A 19,360-nucleotide genomic window follows, 5' to 3' on the forward strand; every position below is an offset into this window, starting at 1 on the left:
CTCTATTTTTCCTTCCTCCTTCCTTCCTTCCTTCCTTCCTTCCCTCCCTCCCTCCCTTCTTTCCTTCCTTCCTTCCTTCCCTCCCTCCCCTCTTTCCTTCCTTACCTCCCTTCTTTCCTTCCTTCCTTCCTTCCCTTCCTTCCTTCCTTCCTTCTTTCCTTCTTTCCTTCCTTCTTTCCCTTCCTTCCTTCCCTCCTTCCTTCCTTCCCTCCCTCCCTTCTTTTCTTCCTTCCTTCCCTTCCTTCCTTCCTTCCTTCCTTCCTTCCTTCCTTCCAAACATCCATCCATCCATCCATTAATCCTTCTTTCCCTCCATCCATTCCTTCCTTCCTTCTTCCTTCCTTCCTTCCTTCCCTCCCTCCCTTCTTTCCTTCCTTCCTTCCTTCTTCCTTCTTCCTTCCTTCCTTCCTTCCTTCCTTCCTTCCTTCTTCCTTCTTCCTTCCTTCCAAACATCCATCCATCCATCCATTAATCCTTCTTTCCCTTCCTTCCTTCCCTCCTTCCATCCCAAACCATTGTTCATCTCCATGTGCCACACTCTGCTAGATCCTAGAGAATAAGAGGAAATAAATCAGGCAAGAAGCTCACCTCTTGGCCCTGAGGGTAGCATGGGAGGACAGACTGTGGTTTGGGGACCAGCCAGGAGGTAAGAGAGCCGGTGAGAGATGGCAGTGGCCTGGAAGAGGCTGGTGGCAGAGGGCACAGAGAAGCTCCTTCCCTGGAGCCTGCCTGAGCCTGAGGAGCTGGCCTGGGGTTGAGCGAAGGGGCAGGTGCCGGGCTCCTATGGTCCAGGGGTCTCCCTGAGAGGAAATGCCAGGAGCCTGTGGACCCTGGCCAGCCTAGCCATCTTTGGAGGAACGGATCCAATTCTAAGGGTGCGCATGGAGGCCAGTCTCTGCCTTCAAGCCTTCAGCGAAAGCCCCCAGTTCTCCCAATTGGATGGGGTTCTGCCCCATCCCCTGTGTCCTCCTGGGGTCCGGGACAAAGGGAAGGCAAGGACCTGGGAACAACTACAGCCCCCAGCAGCCCTCAGGGTTGAGCCTCAGGTAAAAAGTGAGTAAAATCTCAAATACAAAGCAAATTGTCCACGTAGTGATGAGTGGGGCACTGGATGAGGGGGAATCCGATCAGACCCACGTGGGCTCAGGGAGGCCAGTGTCAGGAGGGAGAAGGCAGAGGTGCGAGAGGAAGAGCCTGTCCCCCCAGGAGTTATAATATAATATAATATAATATAATATAATATAATATAACCCTGAAATCTCATCACTCAGATTAGACTCCTGTTAATATTTCAATTCGTATTCCTAAAGGCCCCTCCCCCCCCCCCCCCGTGTTTCAGGGTCATATCAGTGGTGGCAACACGCATGTGTCTACACCGTCAGGTTCACTGTCTGCACAGCAGTCCGCGTATGGACCCCACAGACACGGCTCAAGGGGGCGGGGGCTCCAGGGGACTCACAGGTCAGGACCCAGAAAACCTCAGAGCCTGTGGAGCCCACACGGTGTTAAACCCGGATCTAAAGTGGACACAGCCTTTCTAATATAAGCACGCAAAAACTAAAAGGACAAAATGAAATAAAAAAATGGCCACAAAAGACTCCGGGTGAAGACAGCAGATTAAACACACCTATCGTCCCCACTCTGCAATGCCCACTCCAACCGCACAAAAAAGGAGACTTTAAAAGACATCTACCCATGGGAGTGGTGAGGACAGGGCAGGGCAGGGCAGCAGCAAATCTCTGAAGACCCCCTTGCAGAGGGACCCATGGCACCTGGCTCATGGACGAGAGGGAGAGACGGCCCAGGACCGAGAGAGGGAAGGTGGGGGCATCTACAGGATTAATTTCATTTGACTTCATTTCACTTCACTTCACTTCACTTCACTTCACTTCATTTCATTTCTATTTTACAGACAGAGACAGGCAGCATGAGCCGGGGAAAGGGACAGAGACGGAGGGAGAGAGAATCTTAAACAGGCTGCACACTCAGCACAGAGCCTGACACAGGACTTGATCCCACGACCTTGGGATCATGACCTGAGCCGAAATCGAGAGTCGGACGCTCAACCCACTGAGCCACCCAGGTGCCCGGCTTTCACCGGATTTAATACAAAGAGCGCCCCAAACCCAGGATTGGCCATAAAAGCAAGCTTGAGACTTGGGGGGCAGGAACGGCGGTGGGCGGGAAGGCTGGCTGAGAGGGAGAGGATTCCTGGACGCGCTCCTCCCTCCCCTCCCCAGGTTGGCAACAGTCCAAAGGCCTCTGCCCCGGCACACAGGCAGCCGTGACCCGCCACCCGACTGCAGACACCCCAACTTGGCTCCCAGAGTACCGGCTGGCCCCCCCTCAGCCCCTGGAGAACTTGCCTGGGCATCAGACCCGTCCCTGAAGACGCTGACATCGAGTGCTGCCAGGATCACCCCACTATGAGCACCAAGGGTGACGAGCCCCTCCCTTACCTCCATCTTCCAACCAGCTCTGTGCCCCCCGCTTCAGATCAGAGCAGTGACGGAAGATGAACTCGCAGAGACTAAAACGACTAGAACAAAGCCAGCTGGAGGACACACAGACCACGTGGACAGAAGAAAACTTCTTACTGTCCTTCGGATTCCAAGAACAAAGAGCGGAGGTAACAGAAGGCAGAAAATCCGCAACGAGGGATTTCACGGAAATTCCCCAGAACTGAGGGACACAAGCTCCCAGTTTGAAAGAAGCCCCCTTGGAGGAGAGCAGACACGCCCCAGCGCCCCGACATCCCAGCACCCCAGAGACCCAGCACCCCAACATAACACTGCCCCAGCGCCCCAGAGCCCCAGCACCCTAATATGCAAGCACCCCAGAGCCCCAACGCCCCAACAGCCCAGAACCCCAGCGCCCTAACATCCCAGTGCCCCAATGCCCCAATGTCCCAATATCCCAGTGCCCCAACATCCCAGCACCCTAAAGCCTCAGCACCCCAACATCCCAGCACCCCAGCACCCTAACATCCCAGTGCCCCAGCACCCCAATGTCCCAGGACCCCAGCACTCCAGCGCCCCAGCACCCCAACAGCCCAGCGCCCCAGAGCCCCAGCACCCCAACATCCCAGCGCCCCAGCGCCCCAGCACACATTGGTCTGATGCTCCACCGAGTGGGACACTTGGGACAAAGAGAAGGTTCTATGAGATTCCCAGAAAGAAAAAGCACGTTGTACCCAAAGCACAAGGGGACAGAGTGTCCTCACTTTTCCACAGCACCTCCAGAAGCAAGAAGATAATCTTACAATTCTGGATGACGAGCATCTCCAAGCTCGAATTCCACGCCCGGCCAGGCTTTCACTCGTGTGGAGGAAGAATGAAGGATTTTCAGACATGCAGGTCCTAAAAGATGTACCTCCCAGTCTATCGGGAGTTCCTAGAGGATGTGCCCCAGAAAAATGAGAACATAGGGGCGCCCGGCTGGCTCAGTCGGTTGAGCGTCCGACTTCGGCTCAGGTCACGATCTCACGGTTCGTGAGTTCGAGCCCCTGTCGGGCTCTGTGCTGACAGCTCAGAGCCTGGAGCCTGCTTCCCATTCTGTGTCTCCCTCTAGCTCCACCCCTCTCCCGTTCATGCTCTGTCTCTCTCTCTCCCTCTCTCAAAAATAAATAAACATTAAAAAATTTTTTTTTATTTTTTTAAATGTTTATTTTTGAGACAGAGAGAGACACAGCATGAACGGGGGAGGGTCAGAGAGAGGGAGACACAGAATCCGAAACAGGCTCCAGGCTCTGAGCTGTCAGCCCAGAGACTGACTCAGGGCTCAAACACACGGATCGTGAGACCATGACCTGGGCCGAAGTCAGATGTTTAACCGACTGAGCCACCCAGGCGCTACCCCCCCCCCCCCAAATTTTTTTTAATGGGAAAGTAGGCCACGACGATGTGGGTGCCGGGGGAGCAAGAGCCCAGCGGACGCCCCCCAGGGGACAGTAGGGGCAGCAGCCCCAGGGCCACGGCTGCAGGCAGATGTTGAGGACTCCCAGTCCCTACCCGAGTAGAGTGACTAAGGGGTCGGGTGTGCCAGCACCCTTGCGGTCACGGTCCCTCGCCTTGTCCTGACCACGTGTGAACTTCCCGCCTCCCCTCCTGCCCCGTGCGAATTTCCTGTGGCCGCTGCAACAAAATCCCATAAATTCAGTGGCCCGACACGGCACCCTTTGTCATTTTGCGGTTCTGCGGATGGGACGTCTGAAAGGGGTCACACCAGGTGAAAACCGAGGTATCGGCAGGCGTGCCTCCCTCCGGGGACGGTCTAGAACCAGCGTCAGAAGCCCACCAGCGTTCCTTAGCTCGGGGCCCCCTTCCACATTCAAAGCCGGTTGAATCCTTCTGCCTCCCTTCACCACTTTTTTTTTTTTTCAACGTTTATTTATTTTTGGGACAGAGAGAGACGGAGCATGAACGGGGGAGGGTCAGAGAGAGGGAGACACAGAATCGGAAACAGGCTCCAGGCTCTGAGCCATCAGCCCAGAGCCTGACGCGGGGCTCGAACTCCCGGACCGTGAGATCGTGACCTGGCTGAAGTCGGACGCTTAACCGACTGCGCCACCCAGGCGCCCCTCCCTTCACCAGTTTAAGGTCCCTTGTGATTACGTTGAGCCCACAGACTAATACAGGACAACCAACCTTGAGAAAGGGAGAAAGGGAGACTGATTAAAAGTCTTAACCCCATCTGTAGACTTGACCTGCACCATCTCGCCCCTGCCCCCTGCGCCCCCGAATTGATCTCCTCCCTCCATCCTTGTGTTCCAGCCACCTTGACCACTTGTGCCTCAGGGCCTCAGCACTGGCTGTTCCCTCTGCCCAAATGCTGTTCCCTAGACACTCACAGTGTTCCTTTCTAACTCTCTCGTGTCTCGGCTCGTCTCCTCATTTCCCTCCTTGATTATCCCCCACATCACACAGAGACTTTGAACCTGCTGGACAGGGTCTCAGCCTGCTTCTGCTGCCTTCCTCATGGGAACACGAGCTCCACGGCGAGGACGCCTTTTACCTGTTTCGGTCACGGCTACATCTACGGGCCTCTGGCCACACCAGCACACACTAGGCGTGCGGTGAATGTGGGCTGCTTGAATTAACAGAAGGGCCGGGGGCCGTGAGTGGTCAGCTTTATTTCCCCCCCGGCTTCCAACTGAGGGTCTTAAGACTCGGGTCTGGCCCGTCCCTTGAGACCGTCACCCGCCTGTGACGCCACTGCCTTTCCTTCCGCAGCTTGGCGACCGGCAACCTGTTCTCTGTTTCTACAGATTTGCCTATTCTGGAGACTTCGTATAATATGTTTATTTATTTATTTTGAGGGGTGGGTGGGAAGAGGGGTGGAGAGAGAGAGAGAGAGAGAGGGAGAGGGAGAGGGGGAGGGAGAATCCCAAGCAGGCTCCGTGCCGTCAGCACCGATCCCGACACAGGGCTCGATCTCCCGAACCGTGAGATCATGACCTGAGCCCAAATCGAGAGTCAGATGCTTAACCGACTGACCCACCCGGGCGCCCCTCTGGGCACGTCATATAGAGTCGTAGGACCCGTGGCTTTTTGCGACCGGCTTCTCGTGCCGCGCATCACGTCTGCAAGGTTCATCGTGTCATAGCTACATCAGTGCCCTTTTCAGTGGCCAAACGATAATCCGTGGTGTGGACGGATCACACCTCCCCTGCCCTTTTATGGTGATTTTAATGTGTCTCACTCATTTTCGTGCTGAACGGACGCTGCAGCTCGACTCTGCACCTGTGTTGGGTGAAGACGCTGTAAACTGAGGCAAGGAGATGCTTAACGCAAAATGCCGGGTAGGGGTTCCCTCCGGGCTGGTGGGAAGGAGACAGACTGAGGGGAGGGGGCCGCACAGCCAGCCCCGAGGAAAGGGGCCGTGGCTTTAGGCTTCACCGAGGTGCCTGGCCAGCGCTCGTGGATCCCTTCACGGGGAGCACACCCCCGTCACCCGCCCTGCCTGCTGTGTGCTCGGTCCCGAATTTAATAAGGGTTTCGAGATGGGCGCGGAGGTCTGAAACGTGCACGCTCAGCGGTGACTTTGCAAAATAACGGATGTATTGAGATCCAGTCCACACAGCGTAACATTTACCGTCTTACAGCGAACGGTGTGATAGCATTGAGTACAGCCAGCTGGTTCCAGAACACGGTCCTCACCCAGCAGAAGGAGACCCACGTCCGTCAACAGTCACCCCCCCCCCCACTCCTCCCCCAGCCCCTGTCAGCCACCCCTCCACCTTCTGTCTCTGCGGACTTTCCTGTCCTAGACACTTCTTGTAAATGGACCCAGACAACACGTGGCCTCGTGACTAGTTTCTTTCACCGAGAATAATGTTTCCGAGGTCACACGCGTTGTGGCACGGGTCAGGACTTTGTCCCTTCTCGTGGCCAAATACGCCACATCTCCTGGACGCCTTCCCGGTGATTTTCCGGTTCCTCGTTCATTTCAAGGGGAGGACGCCACAGCCAGCGTCACCGTCAGCTCCGGAAGGACCCAAAGGGCCTTCACTTTCTGCTGGGCGCTGCACACGTTTCTTCTGGATGCGTTCACGGCCTTTCAACCTCAGAACCTATGGTTCCAAAGCAAAGCTTCCAAGCAGTCTGTGCAGTTGGAACTGTTTCCGCCCTCTGGACCCGGTCGTGCCGGGCTGACCCAGGCAGAGACCTTTCCGGCGTCCCGGGCCGAGCCCGAGGCCGGGCCCTGGTCTTGCGGAAAGGGCGCCCGCACGAGGAGGAAAGCACCCAACGCTGATCTGACGGGGGAGGCGGCCTTCAGTGGATGACGTCACTCGGAGAACACGAGTCTCGCTTCGTGTGATTTATTTACGTGAAGAAATCCACGTACCGTGGATGCTGAGTTTTCAATGGCTCTAAGTGATAGTTTTTCCTTTCTTCGTGAGAGTTGGAAGATGGTAAACAGCTCCAGCTGTAAAAATTCAAGGCAGAGGTGAAGCCAAGGTGGTTATTACACAGAAGGGCTGAGGGGGGAGGGGGGTTTGGCCCTTCTACCCTCTGAAACGAAAATTACTCTCTGCCACAATGTGCCACGAACAATTACCCGCTGTTTATTAATTAGCCTCTGTTAAAAGCACCGCCTTTCCACGAGAAACTGCTCCCTCTCTAATGTGAACACTGGCCCATTCGTGTTTATTAGAACAACTACGTCCCATGTGGTCCAGGCTCAGCGAGGACTCCACTGACACATATGTTTTCTGAACGACACATTTTACGATTGGAAATATCTCCGCGGAGGCCCAGATACAGAGCATGACTAGTTGGGCACGTCAGCCCCACGCGGAGTCCCCAAAGCCACCGGCTGGGGTGCGGGGCCTGGCCCGCGGGGGCCGCCGCGGAACGGCCCCAGGGGCGGGTGTTGGGAAGGAAAGGGGGACCCCGACTCCCCAGTGGGAACCGGACTCTGGGGAAACACGTACCACAAACGGCTCCGTCTCTCGGGACGCCCACAAATAAATGCCTTGGCCACCGCCAGGAGCAGGCGGGTGACCGTCGTGCCAGGGCGCCCTCTGGGGCTCACATCCCAGGCACCACAAGGAATCCCAGAAAGGGTCCCAGACAGAGGCCCCTCTGTAAGCAGCGCCTCTCACGCGCCCACCCTGGCGACCAGCACCGTAGGGCTCGGCGGTCAGGCAGATGGACCCCGCTCTCCTGCCCCTCTGACGAGCCCCTGTGCCTCCCAGCGCGGGTCTCCCGTCCGTAAGGTGCGAACAATTGCAGTTGCTGCCGCGTTGTCGCGAGGGTCACACGGCGGCCTGGCCCAGGAGCCCCTGCACCGCCCGCGCTCCGTCACGGCAAGCCAGGGACCGCCATGGGGCCAGTTTCTCTCTTGCCGCCGTCACCCCCTGCCCCCATCATCCTGCGGAGCCCCCCCCCCACCTCGAGCAAGCTGGCTTCCTTTTCCACACACGATGCAGCAGGGGACCGGGTGCTTGTTCACTGCTGTGTCCCTGTCACGTGGGCCCGGCATTGGCGGCCTGTGCGAGTCGGGACAGGTGCAGGACAGGGCACGCGCCCTCTGGCACTCAGAACGGGTGACGTCTGGTAAGGTTGCCCCTCGTCCCCTTGGGCCTCTGGACCGAAATCAGCTCTCAGAGCCACTTTCTTCGCACTCGGTGCTTTTCATTCATTCGCGACTCGTTCTTTCACTCACTGAGCCCCACGCGAGCTGGAGATAACCGTGGGGCTTTGTTGAGCCGCCCTGGAGGCTGCAGGGGCAAACAGCACCTGGTAAGTTCCAGGAGCACTCCGCCTTCTGGGGGCCTCTGGCCACGTCAGCAAATGAACGAATGAGTGAGCGAGTGAATGCTAGGTCTGCAGCTTGGTCCCAGAGCCTTGGCCTCACGGAGGGCAGGGGTGCACCCGTGAGAAGACCAGGGCAGGTCCGGGGCCAGAGGGCGGGGCCTGACTCTGGGAGCCCATTGAGACCTGGGGATTCCGTGCGCCCCGAGCCTCCCAGGAGCCCTGGCCTGGCCCACTCGCCCTCCGGGTCCGGCCAGCCAGTGAGCAGCTCCTCTCCATGACTCCAGCTCAGAGTCCCTAATGACAGACCTGAGAGGTCAGAGGGCGCGTAGATCCCTGCTGATGACAGCTGCCACAACCCAGAGGGGCCAGTGGGGTCTGCGTGCAGCTCTCTCCACAATACCCCTGGCTCGGTGGCCCCCAAATTACACATTAGGACACTGGGGTGCCCAGGAAGCTGGGGGACAGACTCAGGGTCCCAGAGGGAGTGGGGTCTGACTCGGCTAAGGCTCTTCCTGCCTTCACCCTCCACTGGGCTCTCTCGGCTCCCCTCACCCTACACTTCTGCTGTTCTGGAGGGGTGGGGGCGGGGGTCTGTCCCATGAATGGGGAGCCACTCAAGGCCAGGACCCTGCCCCAGGCCAGGGGGGTCTGTGGACTTGCCTGGGCTGCAGGGGGCGTGGGGCTGGCCCCCTTCCTTCATGGGAGCTCCCTCCAGAAGGCAGGAGGCAAGGACAGGGGTGGGGTGGGATGCAGGGGGAGGGTGGGGGGGGGTCGGGGAGTGGAGCTGGACAGCAGCAGGCCCTGTGCTTCAGGCACCAGAGCGGAGACAGGCATGGGTCCTGCTCCCTTCCAGAGCCCCGCGTCAGGGCACCAGCACCCGGGGCAAGGGCAGGAGGCTCTGTCCTGGGAGGGAGGACTCATGACTGATTCCATCCACCTCCCGGGTCCTCAGCAGGGGAGGTCAATTTTTGCCCTCCCCAGAGGCGGTCCTGGTCCCCACCAGCCACCCCCTGCCGCCCCCATTACGGGTTTAGAAGTAGCAAAGGGGTGTAGGGGAGGGAGTGTCCCCCTGAGCATTTCTCGGTCGCCCCAGTTCCCCTCCCCAGCTCCCCGGCGGCGGCAGTCCTGCCCAGAGCAGTGCGTGGTCTGGAAGTTTGGCTCAGGCCATGCCCCCTCCCCTTGGTTCCCCAGCCCCAGCCCCTCGGACACCACTCAGCGGGGAAGAGCACCGCAGGGACACGCCCTAAGGGTCCCGCCCCGACGCGCCCGCCGGGACACTCCAGCTCTGGCCGCACCGGATCTCCCCAGCACCCGCAGCGAGGGGAGGAGGAGGGAGGGGGGCGTAGTCCCCCTTGGGAACTGAGCAGGGACTCGGGCCCCTGTCGCCGGTCTCCGCTCCCTGGCAGCCCCAGGACCCTCCCCCTGCGGGGCCTGGGGTGCTGGTGGTACCGCCAGAAGAGCTGGACCCTGGCGTGTTAAGCCTCCTTGCACCCTGGCCCCGAGGAACCCGAGAGAAGGGCCGGGCGAGCAAAACCCAGGCAGGGGCAGAGAGGAGACTCCGGCCGCCGAGCTGGGCCTTCACACCACCTGCACGGAGCCTCGGGGAGGGCAGTTCTGGGATGCGGCTGGGGACGCACAAGGCGGGACCGGCCAGAGCTGCTGGAGGGCAACCCGGGGCTCCTGGGCACCAGCTCTGAGCCTCCTGGCGCAAACGCGCCCAAGGGGTGGGCTGCGTGCGCAAGCCCCGCTTGGGAGCTCCATCCATCAGTTCTCCAACCTGCCCCACATAAACCTGTGGGAGGGGCCCAGGATTTGGCCCCACTTCACAAATGGGGAAACTGAGGCGGGAAGAAGCAACCCATCGCAGCTTTTCCAAGGTTACAGCTCTGGTGTGTCGAGCCCACAGGAGCAAAGGCGACATTTGGTTTCCAAACTAAGAGGGTCCTTGTTGTGGGGGCGGGGACCACGGCGGAGAGGACGGAGAGGAGGGGGCTTTGCAAGCCGACAGGTGAAGGGGCGCAAGCTGACCTGGGGAGTCTGCTCAGTTATCCGGGCGCTGCGTCACTGTCCTTGCCTCTGGGGCTTTGGGGGAAGCGGAGGGCGGGCGGGCGGGCGCCCACCCAGAGGTTCCCGGGGTTCCGCCTCCGGGAAAGCGACTTGGCTCGCGGTTTTCGTTGCTCCCCGGGCCCTGCCGGAGCTCGGCCGGAACCGGGAGCAAGAGGAGGCGGCGGCGTCCACGCGGGCAGCGTTCTGCGGGACCACCGCGCCACCTCCGCCGCGCGGAGCTCTGGGCGCTGCTGGGCACGGGCGCTCGGTGGAACGAAGCTGCTCCCGGCGCGCAGGCGGGCGGCCCCGGGGGTGAGCGCGGCGCCAAGTCCCCGCTCCAAGCGGCGCGGGGTGAGCGCAGGGCTCGGGATCGGCGCGAACCCGCAACCACATTCGTGGGCGGATTTTGAAAGGTCTGGGATGGAGAGAAACGGCGAGGGAAGCCGATTCCGTTTGTGGCTCGCGCGGCGGTAGCCGGAGTCCGCGCGCAGCTGCGGGAGCCTGGCCGCTTACCCGCCGCTCCGCCGGGCCCCCTGTGCGCGCCGCGGAGGAAGCCGCATCTGGGGGCTTCCTGCGCTCCCTGGAGAGAGCCCGTTTGGGCCAGGGGTCCTGGGACCGAACTCCGCCCCAGGGAGCTCAGCTGGGGAGTTTAGGCCCACAGCTGCAATCTCTTGCATGAAAAACAAAACAAAACAAGACGAATTTCTGATTACGCCCCGCAAATGCGCAGACGCCTGCGCCTGTGCCCCTGAGGGATAGTTGTCCCAGCCAGGGCAGCGAAATCTCCGGGGACCCTCCCAAGAGGCTGCCCGACCGCAAGGGACCCAGTCCTCCTGCCTCGGGAGGAAGTAGGCTTCCAAATACCTGGGGTTTGTTGGAAATCGAGTACATGGCTTACATTCCTGGGAAGCGCTGGCCGCCAGCGCCCCAACACAGTCAGGACCCAGTCCAGAGAAGGGGCCGCCTGTGCACTGGGAGACCTGCGCTGAGAGCCGCGTAGGGAACAGCCTTGCCACTCCACGGGCAATCTTGCTGGGCCAGAGATCAGGGCCTGTGTCCTCTGTCCCCTAAAATTAGCCGGCTCACAGCTGGGGTCCTTGGCCTTGGGGTGGGATGAAGGGCAAAAGGGGGCCTGAAACATTAACCCCAGAGTTTTGGGAGGCTCCTGTGGCCCCGGCCGGAGCTGAGGCACCAGGAGGAGGACAAACACCGCGGAGGCTGTGCCCCACAGCCCCAGCATCCTAGACCAAAGGCTCCAGCTAGCTCTGGGCCCTGCACTGGACGGGCTTCTGCGTTGGGTCTCCGCTGAGTCCCCTGCTGGGTGCCACCTCCGTTTTCTCTAGAGTGGGAATCAAACCAGATGGTCCTCCAGCATCCCAGTGGTCTCCAAGCCTTCTGCTGCTCAAGTCTGGGAGACGTCTCCACCCCATGTGGGGCAGGAGGATGTGCCCAGAGAGGGAGACCCTCATCTCAGCCTGATCCAGTGTTCCCGTGATGGGGGTGGGGCAAGGACTGGTGGTCTGGACCCTTCGGGGGCAGTTCCGTATGTAAACTGAGGCAGACGTGCTTTTATTCTGTCAAGCGACTCAGAGCTTTTCTGAGCAGGAACTGGAGGTCAAAACCTGACCGGGAATCCAATTGAGCCCCGAAGGCTGAGTGCCTGAAAGCCCAGGGCCAAGTTTCAGGAGCGCAGAGAGAAACAGGGAGGGGGGAAGCAGTGAGAATCGGGGCCCATCCACCTGCCCGGTCCTGCCTCCCAGCCCCAGTGGGGCTCCCTGGGGCCCCGAGGGCCTGGGCGGGTGGCTGGGTGCCGGCTAGGAGGCCAGGGCCCTGCACTCCAGATGCACACACATCACAACGCAGAGCTCTCCGGCAGTCGGGCCTTAAGAGCCAGCACGAAGCAAGGGTCCTAGCCAAGGAAAGGGACCCTCTAGTCGAGGACAGAGTGAACCCTGGGAGCACGCGAGAGGCACTCCTGGGCTTCTCGGGGCGTCCCGGAGTTGGGGACCCCCCTGCTCGCTGCTTACGACAGCACTGAGGACTGGCTTGCTCACCCTCTCAAATTGGGCCCTTTCCTGAAAGAGTGCATCTGATCCTGGGTTTCCAGCTACACCTCCCTGCTTGTTGGAAAGGCCCTGGTGGGCAGAGCTCCTGGCTAAAGCCGGACTTCAGGCTGTGGCAAAGACCGGCGGGAAAAGTCCTCTATCAAGGACCCTGGACCCCAGCAACAAAGCCGGGTCCTGAAGGGTGTATCCCTGTTGCCCACAGGTCACCAGCCTCTGACCGTTGGGCCCCTTGGCCCACGGCCGAAGCCCGCGTTACAGTGCGTGTCCCCTGTGCCCGGTCTCGGTCACGGGAGTCCCTGACGCTTGGCTTGGCTTGCCTTGAAAACTGCCCTCCGACTGTTTAGTGTCCACAAAATGAAAACTGCCCCTCTTCTAGTGGCCCCCGCCGGCCCATACCTGTTCCCCCACGTCCCCAAATGTCTGCAGGGCAGGGCTAGGATCTGGCCTGGCCTCTGAGCCCCCCTTCTTCGCCCTTTCTCTCTGCAGGACTCTACAAAGCCTGACCTGTTCTCGGTTCTAAATCTGGCCACGCGGGGGCAGGGCCCGGCCAGGCCAGGGCCATGGCCTTGAGGATGGTCGGCCCAGGCAGAACCCTTGGGGGATGGGAGCCAGCGCTCTGCACCAGGGGGTGCCAGCAGCTAGGCTCTCTCCTGGCCATTCCTGACCCCTACTTCCTTCTCCCCAGGCAGGCCCTGAGCTGCGGCCCCCACCCCCACCCCCAGCCCAGGGCCCTGGAGGAGGGCAGGGAAGAGGCAGCTCATGTCCTCCTTCCCCAGACCCTGGAAGGGGTAACAGCCCCAGAGTCGAGAGAGCATCATGGCCCAGAAGATTTTAATCACCTTCTGAGCTGAGCTAGATGGCCAGAGTGAGCTGGGGTGCCCCAAGAAGAAGGCTGGGCCTTCCTAACCTTGGAGCCTGCTGGCCACCTCCAGGGCAGGGGAAAAGGAGGCCTGAGCTGCACTGGGGTGGGGGGTGGAGGTGGGGGAAAGAACGGCAGGTGAGAGTGCTTCGCGGCCTCGGCACCAACTTTGCAAGGGGGCTCCAGGCGTGGGGAAAGGGGTTCCCGGGGTGCTGAGGTCTGAGGGTGACCTTGTGTCCTCTTTGGCCAGTGGCACCAGACAGGTCAGGTCCATGGGCTGGAGCCGCCTCGGCTGGGTTATAGAGTAGCTCCCAGCTCTGGGCTCCAGGTGCCCTCCTTCTGCTCCGGGTGACCCCCTACCCTGGGACTGAAGTGGGCTAGGAGCCTGCTAGGGGCTGCGGCAAGGCCCCAGTCCCCCATGGGGACCACCCATCATGATCCCAGAGCCTGGCAGCCCGGCCAGGGACCCCCCGGCCCCGGCAGTTCTGCACCCAGCCCGTGGGGACAGAGAGAGTGGGGGGTGGGGGCGACAGGCCCTGGGACGGGCTGCAGGCAAGGGGACCCGGCCGCCGGTGAGCTCCCCGCGGCGCCCAGAGGGGCAACACTCACCTGTGGCCGGAAACAGCAGAGGCTGCCTTCAGCGAGAAACAGAGCAGGGAAGAGAGTGCCTTCTCCGCCTGGGGCAGCAAGCGGGGCTCGAGACGGGGGCACCCCGAAGCCCGGGAAGCTCAGTGGGCGTTGGAATTCAGACAGGGAGGCAGCTGTGGGCCGCGGGGGCGCAGAGGCCCAGCTCATCCCCGCCTCTGCCCCTGCCAAGCCCTGCTCCGTTGAGCTCGCCCGCCCGGGGTGGCACGGGCCACCGGAGGGCCTCTGCTAGGACCCCAGGGTCTCGGTGCTAGCTGTTCCACCGCGGCGAGTTCACCTCTCTTCCGTGAGGCTCGGAACGCAGGTCTCGGCGGAGGCGCCTCCCCAGCCTCGCTGCACAACAAATGGGGAGCGGCTGGGCGAGAGCCCACCCGCCGCAGCGGAGACCCGCATCCGAGGCTCGGCCTCTGCCCTGCTCGGGCGGACTCTGGGACGGCTCCCGGTGCAGCCTGGCAGAGCTCCCGCCCGAGGAAGGGCCGGGGTCAGCGCCTCCTTCCCCCCCACGCCCCCACCCCCATTTCATTCTCGAATCCCAGACACCCTCGAATGAGGAGTTCTCACTGTCCCCACCAGGCCCCTGGCCCGGACATCCCGCCCGGCCCTCCGCGTCGCAGGGCCGCCCGGCCGGCCGCTCCCTGCCACCTGCTCCGCCGGCCTTTCCCGCCCGCGACGCACCTGGGCCGCGAGAGGCCCCTTCCCCGAAGGTGGCCCGGCCGGGGTGGGGGGCGGGGGTCGCGCCGCCGGGTACTCACCTGGGGCCGGCGGGGGCGGGAGTGCGCGGGCGCGCCCCTAGGGCGGCGAGGTCCGGGGCGCCCCGGGGTTCGGACGGCTGCCCCCGCGCTGCGTCCCCGGTGACCGGCGCGCTGCTCTCGGCGGCTCCGCGCGGACCGAGGGCGGCGGGTCCGAGTTTCAGCCGCCCGCCCGCCCGCCCGCCGGGGCTGCGGCGGAGCGCGGAGCGGGCGGCGCCGCCGCTGTTGTTTTCGAGCCGCGAAGCCCGGAGCGGCGGCGCTGGGGTGGGGGGCGGAGGGGAGGGGCGGGAGCCGGGCAGGCCCGAGGGGGGCGCGGGTCCCGGAGGGGCCTTCGGAGGAGCCGGGTTCGGCGCGCGGGGCCCGGACACCCCCTCGGGCGACGGCGGGCCGGGCCGGGGGCCCGCGGGGACAGGAGCGGGCTGGGGCGGCGGCGAACGCGAGGCTCTTTAATCGGTAATAAAATGCAACAAAACGAAGCAACCCAGCCAGACCCGCGTCCGAACTCTCGGCGCGCGCGGCCCCCGTTCTAGGAAGTGGCGGCGCGGACGCGGCCCGGGCCGGGGCGGGAGCAGCCGCGCGACGCGGCGCAGGGGAAGGGCGGGGGGGGGGGGGGGGAGTAGTCACCTCGCCTCCGGGGCCACCTGGGTCCTTTTAAAGTGTCCGGGGTGCGGGCCCCGGGCGGGAGCGCCGTGCACAGAATGTTTTCTTAAAGGGCCAGTTCCGAGCTGCGCCAAAAAGGGAGGGGGGGGGGAGAGGGGGCGGGGGGGGGGAGAGATAAGTGAGTTGAAGACCGGGAAGGCCGAGGAGAGCCCCCCAATCCCGCGCCGAGGCGGCGGCGGCGACGGCGGCGCGACGATGAGGATGATGAATACATTGCAAAGTTTTTTTGGCCCCGGCGAGGGGTGTCAGATTGAGTGCTCTGTGCGCATGTGCGAAGGTGTCCAAACTGACAATGCTGCGGAGATGAAGATAGTGTGTAGCCGCTTCTGGACTCGAGGAGGAGGAGAGAGATTCCGCGAGCCGGCACCATGCGATCCAAGGCGAGGGCGAGGAAGCTGGCCAAAAGTAAGTCTCCCGCGCTCGGCCGCGCCGCGCCGCCGGGTCCGGGCCGCGGGGCCGGGGCGCCCGGGCCAGGGGTGCGCGTCGGGGCGCGGCCGGCGCGCCCTGGGCTCCCGGCCCTCCGATCGGCCGCGCGGCCCCGGGGGCTGCTCCGCCTCCCGCGCTCCGGGGCGGCCGGGCTCGGCGCAGAGGCTCGGGGCGCCCGGGCCGCGCGCTCCCCGAAGGCGCCGGCCCCCTCCTCGCGAACCCCCTCCCCCCCCCCACCCCCAGTGTCAGGCGCTCGGGCCCGGGAACCCGAGGCGCGCGGTGGGGGCCGGGGAGGGGGGCGGAGGGGGAGGGCTGGGGGTGGAGGGGAGCGAAAAGCGAAAGTTAGCGAAAAGTTGACGAAAGGGTAGAGCAACTTTTTCCTCCTCGCTCGCTCTCTCCCTCTCTCTCTCGGAGTGGCTCTCAGTCCTGGTCAAATCATATTCCGGGCTTTTGAAATAGTGGGCGCTAGAGCACCGCCTTTGGCGTCCGCCAGCTGGGCGCAGAGGAGGGAGACCCCGAGCCGGGGAGGGGGCGGAGGAGGGGGCGCGGGGCCGGCGTCCACCCCGCTTCGCGGGCGCAGGGGCAGGGGTGGCGGCGGCGGGACAGCCGCGGCCACTTGGGGAGCAAAATGGAGACTCTTTCCTGGGCTTGGAGCTGCGGTCGGGAAGTTTATTCCCGACTGGTGCCCCCGCGCGGGGGGCGGGCGCTCCTCCGTGGCCCGGGCAGCCCCGGCGCGGGTGCCTCCGGCAGGAGGGTCCCCACCCGGCCGCCTTCCGACCCGCTGCTGCCGCCGCCCTCGGCCCCGCTCGGCCACCCGCCCCCCCCTCCTCTCCCCAGCCCCCCTGCCCCTGGTCGCCCGGCACAGCCTCGAGGCCCGGCGGGGACACGGCTGCCCCCGGCGACGCTGCCCGGTCCCCGGTCTTACTTTCTCTTTCGCTCCGTCTCGGGCCGAGCCCCAGGCTTCGCGCGCCCAGCCCGCCGCCGGCCGGGTCCTCGCCGCCGGCCCGGTGCGCCCGGCCGCCCGGCCGCCCCGCCGCGCCCCCCGCGCTCCGGCCGCCGGCACCTTCGGCCGAGAGGCCCGCGGGCCCGGGATCGCGGCCCCGGGCGGAGGGCAGGTGGGAGCGGCGGCGCGGCGGGGCGGGCGAGCGCGGCTCCCGAAGCCCGGCCGAGGCCCGGCTGCAGCGAAGCGGCGAGCGCCGCGCAGAGAGGACCCGGCGCCGCCTGCTCCCGCCGCCCCCTTCTCCGCCGGCCGCCCGCCCACCCGCGGCAGGGGCGCCCGGCCCGCTCCCCCTCGGGATCCCCGCCCGGCCACCAGGTCGTCCAGCGCGCTGCTCTCCGGCCTGACCCGGGGCCGACCCGGCGGGCCCAGGCCGAGCCTCACCGCACGGCGGCTGAGCCCCTGAGCACGAGCCTTGGTGGGCCAGAAACTGCCCACACTCTTCGCGAGAAGTTCTGCTCCGTCGACTGGGGCGGCCCGGCTCCCCAGGACTGCGCCCCGGTGGCCCGGCCGGAGGCCAGGCACCCGCCGCCCGCCAGGGGGAAAAGCAGCTCCCGGCTTCTGCCGGGCGCCCCTGGAGTCCCCCCCGGGGCTGTGCGGGGCTCCTCCTCGAGGCTCCCCTTTCCAGCCCGTCTCCCCTGCCCCGCGCTCAGAGCCTGGGCCTCCTCCGCCTCCTGTGATCTCTGGCCCCTCTTGGTGCGAACAAGGCCCCAATGTTTCCTGGCTGGTTGGTCCAGGGGTGTGCCTGCACTACCTGTGGGCCCGTGGGCCGTGGGGTGTGGGTGTCCCTGTGCTCGTTGGGGTCTGTGCGGGAGCGCAGCGGGCTTTCTCAGAGCCTCGCCCCTGGGCTGCGAGCTGCCCCCTCGGGCTCTCGAAGGGGCCGAAGCTTTGAGCGAGAAAGTGGAAAGCGCGGCGCTCTCCCTGGGCCTTCGCCGCAAGCGAGAGGCCGGCTCAGTGCCCCCAGAGCAGCCCTGGGAACAGCCAGCGTCCCACGCCCCTGCGGGCCACCCATCTGGCCTGCAGCCCTTCTGTCAGGTGGGGAAGCCTGCGCTGCCCGCTCCCCTCAGGACCCAGAACGGGTTCCTGGCAGCGTCCCGCGGCGTCCCTAGCCCTGAGGCCAGGGAACCAGACCCCAGGGTAGGGCAGAGCCCAGGTTCCCCCTTCCTGGGAGTCCTTCGTGAGGAAGAGCCCAGCACAGCGCGTGGCTCAGGCCCAGACCCAGCTGGAGCCCACACTGGGGCAGGAACTGGAAACCCCTCTCGGCCCTCCTCAGGAAGGCGGCCGAGGCAGGCACAGGGCCACGGCTGCCTGCCTGACACCGGGCCCTGGATCCGCTGAGGAATTTCATTTCACTGGACGATATTTTAAGCAGATGTGGACGTCCCTGGGGACCTGACTCCATTACCTGAATGTGAGGCAGCAGGGCAGCCCCAGGGCGGCCGACAGAATCTGCGCCCCCCCCCCCACCTTCAGGCCACCTCCCGGCCAGGGTCGGGGGGCTGGGGGAGGAACGAGGGGTCATGGTCATCAGGCCAGCGTGCAGGGCTGGGCTGTGCCTGAGGCCACGTGGAAGGACAGCCTGGTCAGCGAGCGTCAGTCCCTGAGTCGGAGAGCGGGGGCTGCCTTAGAGGGTGCGTCTAAGGGGGGCCGTGATTTCGTTTGTGTTTCCCGGGACCCCACTCCAGGGGGCTCCCCTGCTGGGGCTGCTGGTAGCACCTTTACTGAGCTGGTAGCACCTTTGGGGCCCACGCCGGGGGCTCCGAATGGAGCTTTCCAAGGGCAGAGGCCATTGACGTGCTCACCATCTCCTCGATGTGAGCCCAGACAGCTGCAGGCAGAGTGAGGACCGGGGGTGAGGGGGGCGCGGTCCACCAGAGTGCCCTCTCGCTGGCCAGGGCACCGCTGGCCTGCGGGGAATCGCAGGCGTCCTTGCCCTACGTTTAAAAATGAAATGCCTAACAAAAGCTTTGTGTTTCTGCCCCTGTTGGGAGCCAGGTGAACAGGTGGGGGTCGACCCAGCCAAGGTGCCCCCCTCCTGACCTCCTGCTAGCACAGCTGGGGGACCCCGTGCAGGGGAAGAAGCGTCCCCAGAGACTGTCCGGCCGCCGCGGCCCCCGTTAGAGCGGCGCCTGAGACCTGATCCCCACGGGCGCGATAGACTCCTAGACCCCACGTATTCCGGGCCCGGGGTTAGTGTCCTCCGGGCGCCCGCCGCCTAGCCCTGGGGCCGACCTGGGGGGCCCGCTGCCTCTGCCCGACGCCCAACTTGGCGCGTCTCGTCTCGTCTGTGAGTTCCAGCGCCGTGCGCGTGAGGAAGGTGTGTGTGCGACACAGGGTGAGGGGAGAGCGGCTGGAGGCTGAGCCCCTTGTCCCCAGCCACAGCGGCCAGGCTCCCGCCCCGCTGGGCCCTGCCCTCCCCCCCCCCTCCCCCGCCTGCCCGCCAGGGGAGGTCTGCCCCTTCCACCAGTTTTCTCTCTCCGGAGCCAGGACAGCGGCCTCCTGTCTGGACGCCTGCGAGGGCAGCAGTGCTGGGAAATGTCCGGCCGGAGTGCAGCTTGTCGCCCCGCTTCGGGCGAAAACGCGGAGGCCGCCGTGGAGGGGCGGAGTGCAGGGCTGGCGGCCAAGGCCAGGTGCCCCGCGGCAGTACGCGC

General features: G+C 64.1%; 2 protein-coding genes across 15 annotated transcripts in view; one reads left to right on the forward strand and one right to left on the reverse strand.

Moving 5' to 3' along the window:
* Window positions 1-4,584: 4,584 nt before the first annotated feature.
* Window positions 4,585-14,623, reverse strand: LOC128312378 (nascent polypeptide-associated complex subunit alpha, muscle-specific form-like). 5 transcript variants are annotated; one of them, XM_053205866.1, is made up of 4 exons: window positions 13,842-14,622; window positions 10,821-11,374; window positions 10,290-10,722; window positions 4,616-6,927 (listed from the first exon to the last, which is right to left on the reverse strand). In XM_053205866.1, the coding sequence occupies exons 1-3, from the start codon at window positions 14,025-14,027 to the stop codon at window positions 10,323-10,325; spliced, it is 1,140 nt and encodes a 379-aa protein (XP_053061841.1). In that variant the 5' UTR covers window positions 14,028-14,622; the 3' UTR covers window positions 4,616-6,927; window positions 10,290-10,322. The 5 variants fall into 5 exon arrangements, 3 of the variants coding, with proteins under 3 accessions (XP_053061841.1, XP_053061831.1, XP_053061847.1); XM_053205856.1 differs by lacking the exon at window positions 4,616-6,927 and having other exon boundaries at window positions 9,062-10,722; window positions 13,842-14,621; XR_008291596.1 differs by lacking the exons at window positions 10,290-10,722; window positions 10,821-11,374 and having other exon boundaries at window positions 4,585-6,927; window positions 13,842-14,623.
* Window positions 14,624-15,344: 721 nt separating this feature from the next.
* Window positions 15,345-19,360, forward strand: part of PRDM16 (PR/SET domain 16) — a 313,927-nt gene continuing 309,911 nt past the window's right edge. For 8 of the 10 annotated variants that reach the window (XM_027060654.2, XM_027060655.2, XM_027060658.2 and 5 more), the window contains exon 1: window positions 15,508-15,691. In XM_027060654.2, coding sequence (XP_026916455.1) covers window positions 15,655-15,691 — 37 coding nt within the window. In that variant the 5' untranslated portion in view covers window positions 15,508-15,654. Of the gene's footprint in view, window positions 15,692-19,360 lie in introns of all 10 variants that reach the window. The other 2 variants (XM_053205846.1, XM_053205835.1) reach the window with 2 other exon arrangements.

The sequence above is a fragment of the Acinonyx jubatus genome, chromosome C1, assembly GCF_027475565.1.
Source record: "Acinonyx jubatus isolate Ajub_Pintada_27869175 chromosome C1, VMU_Ajub_asm_v1.0, whole genome shotgun sequence".
Taxonomy (NCBI): domain Eukaryota; kingdom Metazoa; phylum Chordata; class Mammalia; order Carnivora; family Felidae; genus Acinonyx; species Acinonyx jubatus.